This window comes from Palaemon carinicauda, chromosome 13 (genome assembly GCF_036898095.1).
Source record: "Palaemon carinicauda isolate YSFRI2023 chromosome 13, ASM3689809v2, whole genome shotgun sequence".
NCBI classification, from domain to species: domain Eukaryota; kingdom Metazoa; phylum Arthropoda; class Malacostraca; order Decapoda; family Palaemonidae; genus Palaemon; species Palaemon carinicauda.
Window position 1 is genome coordinate 139,126,299 of NC_090737.1, and position 13,187 is coordinate 139,139,485.

General features: G+C 40.6%; 1 protein-coding gene across 1 annotated transcript in view; it reads right to left on the reverse strand.

The window, feature by feature from the left end:
• Positions 1–1,743: 1,743 nt before the first annotated feature.
• LOC137652522 (PAX-interacting protein 1-like) overlaps positions 1,744–13,187 on the reverse strand; it is a 58,428-nt gene continuing 46,984 nt past the window's right edge. Inside the window, exons 17-19 of the mRNA XM_068385978.1 lie at positions 11,646–11,773; positions 3,917–3,996; positions 1,744–2,159 (exon numbers count right to left, since the gene is read on the reverse strand). Coding sequence (XP_068242079.1) covers positions 2,074–2,159; positions 3,917–3,996; positions 11,646–11,773 — 294 coding nt within the window. The 3' untranslated portion in view covers positions 1,744–2,073. The remainder of the gene's footprint in view (positions 2,160–3,916; positions 3,997–11,645; positions 11,774–13,187) is intronic.

Consider the following 13,187-nt stretch of genomic DNA (forward strand, 5'->3'; position numbering starts at 1 on the left):
TGGTTTCAAGAATCTGTCTGTAAGTCGAATTGTAAGTACAATTTTGTTAAATTTCAGCCTAGGGTAGACTTAACCTGAATTTCATGACTATGATTTCCAGCTACAAAAGTCAACAAATAAGTTTCATATGAAATAGATATCATGTTATTACAAAATTGTTATTTTGATTACAGTATGAAATGATATATTGTTTTATTAAAGTATTTTTTTACCTTATCTTTATTATTTTCAGTTTAATTTGCGTTAATATCTCCAAATGATTGTTGGCTGAGAACCATCTGTATGTCATTGTAGAAAAAAAAAATGGACAAAAGCAGTGTTGACCGAACGCACGGCCGTCAACTCTTCCATAAATCTGGACACATTGATGGATGAGAAAAGTTTTATGTACTTAAATGCATCTCCTTTCTCTGTATATATTGCCCACCGTGTCACGGATTTGTTTTTCGCCGTATACATAGCGTACAAAGTCGGCCATACACGTGACGGCAATGAGTGGAGCTTCCCGAAGCATAAGATTATTCATTCATTATCTCCTTGTCTGCTTTCTAGAAAATGTGCATGGATGTGTTTGTAAGTTCCTATTTATTAAAATTTTTCCTAATTTCTCTTTCATCTTTTATTTTTATATATGTGGAAATTTTATATATTTATGTATATATATAATATATATATAAATATATATATATATATATATATATATATATATATATATATATATATATATGTATATATATATATATATATTATATATATATATATATATATATATATATATATATATATATATATATACATACATATATATAGATATATAAAAAACAATATTGTATCATTTCATACAATAAGCAAAACAATACTTGTAATAAGCTGATATCTATTTCACATTAAACCTGGCTATTTGTTAACTTTGTTATTTTTGTAAACTAAAATGGATGTACAGTATTTGTATGTTCCTATTTATTACAATTTTGAACAATTTCTCTTTTATCTTTTATGCTTATATATGTGGAAATTATATATACTTTATTTATTTATGTATGTATGTATGTATGTATGTATGTACGTATATAAAGTGTACATTTCTTCAATCTCAATAAACCTGATTTTTTAGGTAAAGTACAACCATAATATTTATCTTATTCTTTTTATGTGTCAGCCCATGTACAGCGTCATTATCAAAATATGAAGGCAGGCCAGACATGGAAATGATATATAATCCCAGGGATATATAAAAGTTTATACATATATTAATCTAAATCATAAAATAAAAATATAGTTTTAAAAATATTTTTTTATATATATTGAATTCCTATCCTATTACCGCAATCTGCGTTACTTTCTAATCTACGGAACTATTATGTATAAACTTTTATTGTATATTCGTGTATAGTAACTTTATATTATTTCAATGTCTTATTTTCAGATTTTGATGATACCCGGCATGAGACGTAACATAACAATTAAATAATAAGAAGGATGTAATGGCTGAATTTCACCTTATTGTATATATATATATATATATATATATATATATATATATATATATATATATATATATATATATATACACATCATTACATACATACTGTACATACAAACATACATATATATATATATATATATATATATATATATATATATATATATATATATATATATGTATGTATATATATATATATATATATATATATATATATATATATATACATATATATATATATATAGTGTATGTATCTGTAATCATCAAAATTTCCTTATCCAGTAGCACTTCTATTACAAAATATCACACATATATTTCCCATAATTCAGCGTATGAAACTCCATTTATGGTGGATAACTGGGGAGGCTGGGTTGTGGCACCCTAGCAGTACCCGCCGAACTCGGCTGAATCCCTCGTCAGGTGGGAGGAGCGAAGAGAGAAAATGTCCCTTTTTCTTCCTTCGTTTGATGTCGGCTAACCCCCAAAATTGTGCTTTCTCAGAACACAATGGAATGGTTTCTATTGCTTATGGGTAAACTCATTGGAGTCATTAAAGACGACGCAGAGAGAAGTGCCGCTCGTTATTAATGTTAATCCTCTTCCCAATATTTTGCAATCTCCGTATCAAACTCTTGCTTCAAGATTGATCCGAGAACAAATTCCGCATTATACACAGCTGAAAAAAAAAAAATTTTGTCAATATTACAGCAAATTTTTCTTCACAAAAGTTTCGTTAACATAATAAAATAATAAGCAAAATTTTGTATTATATACCGCTTAAAAAAAAAATTGTATCAGTATTATTACAGCAAATGTTTCTTCACAAAAGTTTCATTAGCATAATTATGAATAAAAGATAAAAAAAAAAGCAAAATTTTCTGTATTATACACCGCTGAAAAAAAAAAAATTTTTGTCATTATTACAGCAAATATTTCTACACCAAAGTCTCGTTAGTATAATTATGAATATAAGGTAAAAAAAATAAGCAAAATTTTCTGTACTATATACCGCTGAAAAAAAAATTGTGTCAATATTATTACAGCAAATATTTCTTCACAAAAGTCTAGTTAGCATAATTATGAATATAAGGTAAAAAAATGAGCAAAATTTTCTGCATTATACACTGCTGAAAAAAAAAAATTGTGTCAATATTTTTAAAGCAAATGTTTCTTCACAAAAGTTTCGTTATTATAATTATGAATATAAGGTAAAAAAAATAAGCAATTTTTTCTGTATTATACAACGCTGAAAAAAAAATTGTATCAATATTATCATAGGAAATATTTCTTCACAAAAGTCTCGTTAGTAGAATTATGAATATAAGGTAAGAAAATAAAAAAAAATTCTTCTTTATACAACGCTTAGAAAAAAGCATTATCAATATTATAACAAGCGTTTCTTTATAAAAGTATCATTAACATGATCATGAATATAAGGTAAGAAAAAAAAAAAAAAACAGCTTTATACATCATTCAAAAAAACATTTTATCAATGTAATATAACAGCAGTTTTTTTTTCTTTTCATAAAAGTCTCATTAACCCTTTTACCCTCAAATGGACGTACTGGTACGTTTCACAAAACTCATCCCTTTATGCCCGTGGACGTACCGGTACGTCCTTGCAAAAAACTGCTATTTACATTTTTTTGCATATTTTTGATAACTTTATGAGAAACTTCAGGCATTTTCCAAAAGAATGAGACCAACCTGACCTCTCTATGACGAAAATTAAGGCTGTTAGAGCAATTTGAAAAATATACATTGCAAAATGTGCTTGAAAAAATAAAAATGCCTGGGGGCTAAGGGTTGGAGAGTTCCAAATAGCCTAGGGGTAAACGGGTTAATATAATCATGCATACGAGGTAAAAGAATAAACAAAATCTTCAGTTATTTGTTTTCAAATAGATTACTGTTCGTTTAATCTCAAGAAAAGATTTACAATAACTATTTCAGATATCTAAAATGGACTTATGTTAGAAATAAAAAAAGGCCTTCAAAAGGTATTTTGACGAAGGAAAAATCTATTTCTGGGCGAGGGATCTGTGTCGCCCAGTGAAATGCTCCTTAAAGCACCATTTCAAAGGTATAAATACTGCTAAATAAACCAGAGAAAAAAGTTGCAAGTAATGCTAGGAATATACCCAGCTCGCTCACCCCTAAAGGGTGTTGGTATTAAAACTGGGGCGAGTGATACCATACCAGAGGTCCCTTTCCAATTAGACTTCTCCCTCCTCAAAATCCCCCGTTACTATGAGGTGTCGTTCACTACAGCTTCTGAATACCCCACCAACCCCCCACCACCACCACCACTACCTATCCTTCTCCCATCATTCCTTGTTAACACCCGTGAACGTTCGGTCGTGTTTTTGAAAGTCAAATGTTACATAAAATTGATGATATTACAACTTTTCAGATTTGAGAAGATATACTTACGCAATGATTCTCGAAGGAAATCTTGTACCAAATGAGAATCGGAGAGAGCTGCAATAATCACGTACTGAAAGGATCCGCCCCTGAAAGAAAAATGTAAAATCAATATTGAGATACTGTATATATAAAGTATATTTACTTTAAGAAAATTAAAACAAAAGTTTCAATTTTTTTTTTCTTCAGTGCAAACTGTTATGACAAGGTTAAAACAAAATATTCTATAATCAAAACGATTACTTTCTGCAGTCCTAAGATGAGTGTTAAAAAGGTCATGATCGGAACAAAATGTAAGGGAATTAATCAGTGTATGGTACATCATGAATAGAATCCAAATAAATTACTAAAATTGGAAAAATGTTATTTTCATTAGTAAAATAAATTTTTGAATATACTTACCCGATAATCATGTAGCTGTCAACTCCGTTGCCCGACAGAAATCTAAGGAGGGATACGCCAGCTATCACAATACTAGAAGGGGGTGTACTAACCAGCGCCACCTGTGGCCAGGTACTCAAGTACTTCTTGTTGACACCTCCTCAATTATTCCTCGGTCCCACTGGTTCTCTATGGGGAGGAAGGGAGGGTCAATTAAATCATGATTATCGGGTAAGTATATTCAAAAATTTATTTTACTAATGAAAATAACATTTTTCAATATTAAACTTACCCGATAATCATGTAGCTGATTCACACCCAGGGGGGTGGGTGAAAACCAGTGTACAAGATTAAAGGATAGCCAAGTATCCCCAAATTTCATATAACAGTTATCTCCAATAACAAATGAAATAATAAGTACCTGGTAAGGAAGTCGAATTGAACCGTTACTCTGCCTCTTTTTTAAGTTCGTCTTCCTTACTGAGCGCAGCGTTCCTCTTGGAGGCTGAATCAACCCAAGGTGCTAAAGTATATAGGGTTGCAACCCCTACTAAAGGACCTCTACACAACCTTTAACCTAGGCGCTTCTCAAGAATGAATTGACCACCCGCCAAATCAAAAGGATGCGGAAGGCTTCTTAGCCTACCGTAACAACCATAAAAACAACAATAAAAGAATTCAAGAGAAAAGTTAAAAAGGTTATGGGATTAAGGGAATGTAGTGGCTGAGCCCTCACCTACTACTGCACTCGCTGCTACGAATGGTCCCAGGGTGTAGCAGTTCTCGTAAAGAGACTGGACATCTTTCAGATAAAATGATGCAAACACTGACTTGCTCCTCCAATAGGTTGCATCCATTACACTCTGCAGAGAACGGTTTTTATTAAAGGCCATCGAAGTAGCTACGGCTCTTACTTCGTGGGTCCTTACCTTCAGCAATGCAAGGTCTTCCTCCTTTAAGTGAGAATGTGCTTCTCTGATCAGAAGCCTTATATAATACGAAAGCCCATTCTTGGACATGGGTCTCGAGGGTTTCCTGATGGCACACCATAAGGCTTCTGACTGTCCTCGGAGAGGTTTAGACCTCTTGAGATAATATTTGAGAGCTCTGACAGGGCAAAGAACTCTCTCAAGTTCGTTACCTACCATGTTGGAAAGGCTAGGTATCTCGAACGATCTAGGCCAAGGACGTGAAGGAAGTTCGTTCTTTGCTAGGAATCCAAGCTGGAAAGAACATGTAGCAGACTCGGTCGTGAAACCAATGTTCTTGCTGAAGGCATGAACCTCACTGACTCTCTTAGCTGTTGCCAGGCAAACGAGAAAAAGGGTCTTGAGGGTAAGGTCCTTGAATGAAGCTGACTGGAGAGGTTCGAACCTAGATGTCATAAGGAACCTTAAGACTACGTCTAGATTCCAGCCTGGAGTGGAAAGACGACGATCTTTAGACGTCTCAAAAGACTTGAGAATGTCTTGAAGGTCCTTGTTGGAAGACAGGTCCAAACCTCTATGGCGGAGAACTGAGGCCAACATACTCCTATATCCCTTAATCGTAGGAGCTGAAAGGGATCTCTCATTCCTAAGATGAAGCAGGAAGTCAGCTATTTGGGTCACAGAGGTATTGGTAGAGGATATCGAATTGGCTCTACACCAGCTTCGGAAGACCTCCCACTTAGACTGGTAGACCCTACGAGTGGAAACCCTTCTTGCTCTGGCAATAGCCCTGGCTGCCTCCTTCGAAAAGCCTCGAGCTCTAGCGAATCTTTCGACAGTCTGAAGGCAGTCAGTTGAAGAGCGTGGAGGTTTGGATGTAACCTGTCTAAGTGAGGTTGACGTAGAAGGTCCACTCTTAGAGGTAGAGTCCTGGGGAAGTCTACTAGCCATTGTAGTACCTCTGTGAACCATTCTCTTGCAGGCCAAAGGGGAGCAACCAGCGTCAGCCGTGTCCCTTCGTGCGAGACGAATTTCTGCAGAACCTTGTTGATTATCTTGAACGGAGGGAATGCGTACAGGTCGAGATGGGACCAGTTCAGTAGAAAGGCATCCACATGAACTGCTGCAGGGTCTGGAACAGGAGAACAAAACAGAGGAAGTCTCTTGGTCATGGAGGTGGCAAACAGATCTATGGTAGGTTGACCCCACAAGGTCCAAAGTCTGTTGCACACACTCTTGTGGAGGGTCCATTCCGTGGGAATGACCTGATTCCTTCTGCTCAGACGATCTGCTGACACGTTCATATTGCCCTGGATGAACCTCGTGACTAGAGAGAGGTTTAGACTTCTTGACCAAATGAGGAGGTCCCTTGCGATCTCGTAAAGGCTCCTCGAATGGGTCCCTCCTTGCTTGGAGATGTAAGCCAAGGCTGTGGTGTTGTCCGAGTTCACCTCCACCACTTTGCCTAGCAGGAGGGACTTGAAGTTCAACAGGGCTAGATGAACTGCCAGCAGTTCCTTGCAGTTGATGTGGAGAGATCGTTGTTCCTCGTTCCACATTCCGGAGCATTCCTTTCCGTCCAAGGTTGCACCCCAGCCCGAGTCCGATGCATCTGAGAAGAGATGAAGATTGGGGGTCTGAATGGCCAAGGATAGACCCTCTCTGAGAAGGAGGTTGTGCTTCCACCACAGGAGAGTGGTCTTCATCTCTTGGTTGATAGGGATAGAGATTGCTTCTAGAGTCGAACTCTTGTCCCAATGAGCTGCTAGGTGGAATTGAAGAGGGCGGAGGTGGAGTCTGCCCAGCTCGACAAACAGGGCTAGGGACGAGAGAGTCCCTGTGAGACTCATCCACTGTCTCACTGAGCAACTGCTCCTCTTCAGCATGCTCATGATGCACTCTAGGGCTTGGCTTATCCTGGGGGCCGATGGAAAAGCCCGAAAACTCTGACTCTGAATCTCCATTCCCAGATACACGATGGATTGTGAGGGAATGAGTTGAGATTTTTCCAAATTGACTAATAGACCCAGGTCTCTGATAAGGTCTAAAGTCCAATGAAGATTCTCCAGACAACGACGACTCGAGGAGGCTCTCAACAGCCAGTCGTCTAGGTAGAGGGAGGCTCTGATGTTTGACAAGTGAAGGAATTTGGCTACATTCCTCATCAGAAGGGTAAAGACCATAGGAGCTGTGCTTAGGCCAAAACACAGGGCTTGGAATTGGTAGACGACCTTTCCGAAAACGAATCTTAGGAAAGGTTGGGAGTCTGGATGAATCGGAACGTGAAAATAAGCATCTTTCAAGTCCAATGAGACCATCCAGTCCTCCTGTCTGACCGCTGCTAAGACCGACTTGGTCGTCTCCATCGTGAACGTCAGCTTGGTGACATACTCGTTGAGAGCGCTGACGTCCAGCACAGGTCTCCAACCTCCTGTCTTCTTGGCCACAAGAAAGAGACGGTTGTAGAAGCCCGGGGATTGATGGTCCCGGACTATAACCACAGCCTTCTTCTGCACAAGAAGCGACACCTCCTGGTGCAAAGCTAGTCTCTTGTCCTCCTCTTTGTAGTTGGGAGAGAGGTTGATGGGCGAAGTGGTCAGAGGTGGTTGAAGGTAGAATGGAATCCTGTAACCGAACCTCAGCCAACTGACAGACTGTGCGTCTGCACCTCTCATCTCCCAAGCTCGCCAGAAGGTCTTGAGTCTGGCTCCTACTGTCGTCTGGAGAAGCGGAGAGTCAGTGTTTTCCTTTGGATGGCTTGGATCCTTTCCTGGACTTGCCTCTGTAAGAGTCTGGACGGGAGCTTCCTCGGCTGGGGGCTCTACCACGAAAGGGCGGTATGAATCTAGTCGCAGGGGTATCAGCCACTGGGGAGCGGTAAGTCTTAGGGACTGAGGTGGAAGCCTTAGACTTACGAGCCGAAGAAGCTACAAGATCGTGCGTGTCCTTCTGTATCAAGGCAGCAGACAAATCTTTAATGAGCTCTTCGGGAAAAATAAACTTCGAAAGAGGAGCGAACAGAAGTTGTGACCGTTGGCAAGGGGTAATGCTGGCGGAAAGGAAAGAACACAGCTGTTCTCTTTTCTTCAACACCCCTGATACAAACAAGGACGCTAGCTCGCCCGATCCATCTCTGATGGCCTTATCCATACAGGACATTAACAGCATGGCAGAATCTTTGTCCGTATGAGAGGTTTTCTTGCTGAGGGACCCCAGGCACCAGTCGAGAAAATTAAACATTTCAAAAGCTCTAAACACCCCTTTAAGCAAGTGATCCAGGTCTGAGAAGGTCCAACACACTTTTGAGCGTCTCATAGCAGATCTTCGAGGCGAGTCTACCAGACTTGAGAAGTCAGCCTGGGCAGAGGCAGGTACTCCCAAGCCTGGTGCTTCCCCTGTGGCATACCAAACGCTCGCTTTCGAAGTGAGCTTCGTTGGAGGGAACATGAAGGAAGTCTTGCCAAGAAGTTGCTTAGACTGCAGCCACTCCCCTAAGATCCTAAAAGCCCTCTTGGAGGATCTAGCTAGGACAAGCTTGGTATAGGAAGACTGAGCTTGTTGCACTCCCAGCGAAAACTCAGATGGTGGAGAGCGGGGAATAGCTGAGACAAAATGGTCTGGATAAACCTCCCTGAGAAGAGCCAAGACCTTGCGAAAATCAAGAGACTGTGGAGAGAGCTTGGATTCGTCCACGTCCGAAGAGGGATCAAGGTGTGCCTCCTCATCATCCGAAACCTCAACCCCAGAATGAGGCGACGGGATCGGATACGAATGCTGAACCGCAGAGTCAGAACGAGCAGGAACAACAACAGAGGTGGAAGGAGGAGGTGCAGCAAGTTCCTGTTCCTGTTCCTGTGGTATGAGTGGAGCGTGAAGAGACCGAGGCTGTGCAGAACAAGGTAAAGTTCCCGCAAGCAGAGATGTCTGAGGAGCAGGATCAGGGTGCATGGGTAAAGCTCGGTGCAGCAGCTGAGGAGACTGACTCACAGGTGGAAGAGGTTGTTGTACCTCCACCGAGAGTTGCACCGCCGGTGGAGCAGCCAGGGGAGGAGGAGGAAGAGTAGAGTAATCCTCCTGATCCCAAACCGAAGGTTGCCTTAAAGAAGGCTGATGCTGAACAACACTGGGAACAGTGAACACAGAAAGTGGTTCAACATCGTACGCCTGGCAGACGGAGCTGCGACTGGGTGCAGCGAGTGCAGGCGGGTGCAGCACAGGCTGAACGGGTGCAGGAGGTTGGTGCACCACCGGTGCAGGCGGGTGCAGCATAGGCTGAACGGGAGCAGGAGGTTGGTGCACCACCGGTGCAGGCGGGTGCAGCACAGGCTGAACGGGTGCAGGAGGTTGGTGCACCACCGGTGCAGGCGGGTGCAGCACAGGCTGAACGGGTGCAGGAGGTTGGTGCACCACAGGTGCAGGCGGTGCAACACTCACAGCACGACACTCACGCATCAGGTCCGAAAGCTGAGCTTGCATGGACTGAAGCATAGACCACTTGGGATCAGCAGAGACAGTAGCAGACTGAGGTAAAGCCATAACAGTGGTTGCACCACCGGTGCAGCTCTGTTGTACCTTACTCCTCTTGGGCGGAGTACAGTCGCTAGATGACTGAGGCGAGTCAGAGCTGAGCCAACGACTGCAACCTGGCTGAGCACTCGAGGGCTGGACTCTGCGTTTAAGCGGTCTAGAGACCTGAGACCAACGTTTCTTCCCCGAGAGAAGATCAGCGGACGAGCGGAAGACGGGCTCAATCGTCTGCAAGTGGGAGTGACGGTCTGTGGAAGACACGCCCGCAACCACTGAGGATAATTCTGTGCGCCTAACAAGGCCTGCCGAACCCTTATGCCCTTCGACATTGCTTCTCCCCTGGGCTTGGGAGCTTGCAAGAGGTCCCGGACTGGGAGAACGACTGGCTCGCACAGAAAAATCCCCACGCACCACACTGGCATTAACACTAGTACAAGGCACTGCACCGACACTAGCACTCGTCACAGCACTGGCACTAACTTCACCCACTGCACTCTTGGCCTTCAACTCTTTCACTTCGGCCATCAGAGACTTATGGTCACTTACCACTGACTCTACCTTATCGCCTAAAGCCTGAATAGCGCGTAAAACCACTGACATATCAGGCGGAGGGCACACAGTAGGATCGGGGGTAGCCACTACAGGGGTAGGATCAGGAAGGGGATCATGAGATGAGGAAAATAAAGAAGAGTGAGAAGAACTCCTCCTAGCTCTAATTCTCTCTAACTTAGAAGAATACTTTAAAAGTCGGACAAAATCCAATTCCGAAAGTCCGGCGCATTCCTCACATCGATTTTCTAACTGACAGGGTCTGTCCCTACAGTCAGAACAAGCGGTGTGAGGATCTACCGAGGCCTTCGGAATACGTCTATTGCAAGACCTACAACGTCTATGGGAGGGGGCTTGCGAAATGTCAGACATTTTGTTTTCAAGAGAAGTCAAAGGGAGATCCAAAAAAACAAGCAAAAATTCGTTAACCGTTAAACTGAATTAAATAAAAGCTATCTAGCTAATATCAGAAGGTTTCTAGTAATGCGACAGCCGTAAATCAAAGAGAATACATCACCAAATAAGCGAGAATAAACTCGAAGACCATAAGCGTATCCCAGAACGTCTAGCCGGAGGCACGACAGAGGAATAATTGAGGAGGTGTCAACAAGAAGTACTTGAGTACCTGGCCACAGGTGGCGCTGGTTAGTACACCCCCTTCTAGTATTGTGATAGCTGGCGTATCCCTCCTTAGATTTCTGTCGGGCAACGGAGTTGACAGCTACATGATTATCGGGTAAGTTTAATATTGAAAAAACAGTTTTGAAGCATCCAAGTAAAAGTTAAAAAACATGTATGGTTTTCATAGATAAAATCTCCAGTAATGTTTACCAGCATATTTAGGATGCTTCAATTAAAAGTTTAAAACCCAGGGATTGTTATACAAAATCATAGTCTTTTGTAATCACCAAAAACAATGAAGACTTAAAGTAAGTTAAAAAAAGATGGATAGTTTTCATAGATAAAATCTCCAGTAATGTTTACCAGCATATTCATGATGTTTAAATTGTAAGCTTAAAACCAAGACACTGTTATACAAACTTATAATCTTTTGTAATTATCAAAAACAATTAAGACTTAAAGTAAGTTGGAAAAAGATGGATAGTTTTCATACAGTTAAAATCTCCAGTAATGTTTACCAGCATATTCATGATGCTTAACTTGTAAGTTTAAAACCAAGACTATTATGTATAAACTTTTATTGTATATTCATGTAAAGTTACTTTATATTATTTCAGTGTCTTATTTTCAGATTTTGATGATGCCCGGCATGTGACGTAACATAAAAATTAAATAATAAGAAGGATGTAATGGCTGAATAACATCTTATAATATGTTAAATTAAAACTTACTTATTTCTCTCCTTAACCTCTTTTAACGAACGTAGCTTATTATCAACCGTTCCGCCAGCACACTCGATGATTTCTTTTAGCCAGGTTCTCCCTGGAACTACGGATGGTGTTAAGTAAAAGGTTCTCCCCTGAAATAAGGAAAGATAATTAATCATTAACCCATTATAAAAGTATTTTGCTGTCCCTGAAATATGATAAAATGGAGTTTTAAACAATTTTTTCTTTTTTCATTTCTATGCATAACTATGTTATTTTGTTTCTAATCCAGAAGCTTGGTTTACGATTTACCCATAAAATTTAAAAGGACTTCCCATTTTCTTTCCTTTCAAGACACATTCCTCTAGTAAAGTACTGTAATGAGACACTAGCGGTTAATGGTAAGACGTTAAGCGCCAGGGCCCGTTAGTTGTTTCAGTTTCTAAATCAAACTATTCCTTATCCTCTTGCCATACCAGTTAGTGAGGAGGAAGGTGGGCATGTGTAGTGAAAGTTCGTAGTTCTCTTTTGCATCGAAGACTTCTATTTTGAGACCAGGAACCAACTTGCAAAACCCCCTGAAAGTAACTCTGGTCCAGGGTCAATTCCACATGCAGGACTGTCTCCCTGGACATGGCGTTCGCCAATACGTTGAGTGAGCCCGACAAATAGAATGGCGAGAGGAATGCATTCCTTTCCTGAAGGAACTTCAAAATGGGGTAGGTCGCTGCCGTGAGGATTCTCAAGCAAGATCTTCCCTTCCTGAGGCAACAGTCAAGTCCTTGGGGACCAAACAGCAATCTAGCCCCACAAAATGAATAAATTTGAAGCCCTTTACCATCAAAACTTGGCTTGTTAATAATGTACTGTATTAGTGAATTTTGGGAAATCAAATTGCCTGAAATTGCATATAAAAATCAGACTATATATCAGTTTAGTGAGATCAGTGCTACTGAATGGACATGAGTCATGGTATGACAATGAAACAATCTCCAATAGATTTAGTAGATTTGAGAACAAACCCCCAGAAGCATATTGGGAGTTAAATGGCAAGACAGGATTAGAAATGAAACTATAAGAGAGATTACTCGAGTATGTGGATGAGATCATGATGAGGAGTATATGGAGAAGGTTTAAGCATGCACTTTGCATTCCCCAAGAGAGATTAGTCCACCAAATGTTCAGCTGGGCTCCATAAGGGACTAGAAGAGTTGGAAGAACCAGACCTGCATGGGTGAGGACTATGAAGCGCGAAATAGATGATGAATAGAGAAGTATTGAATTAAAACCTCAAGATAGAGACGACTGGCGAAATCTAACCGAGTCCCTTTGCGTCAATAGGCGTAGGAGGAGATGATGATGAAGCTGATTAGTGAATGGTGCTACACGTTATATTCATCATCATCCCTGATAATAAAACTTCTTATTTCCATACTCACCCGATGTTCATATACATGCCCACCATTCTCCCAACTGACTCATAGTATCAAGAGGTGGAATAACGTTGACTTCAAAACTGAAAGCTATATTTCACGATGCGACAAACTGGGCTTCCTACCACTTATC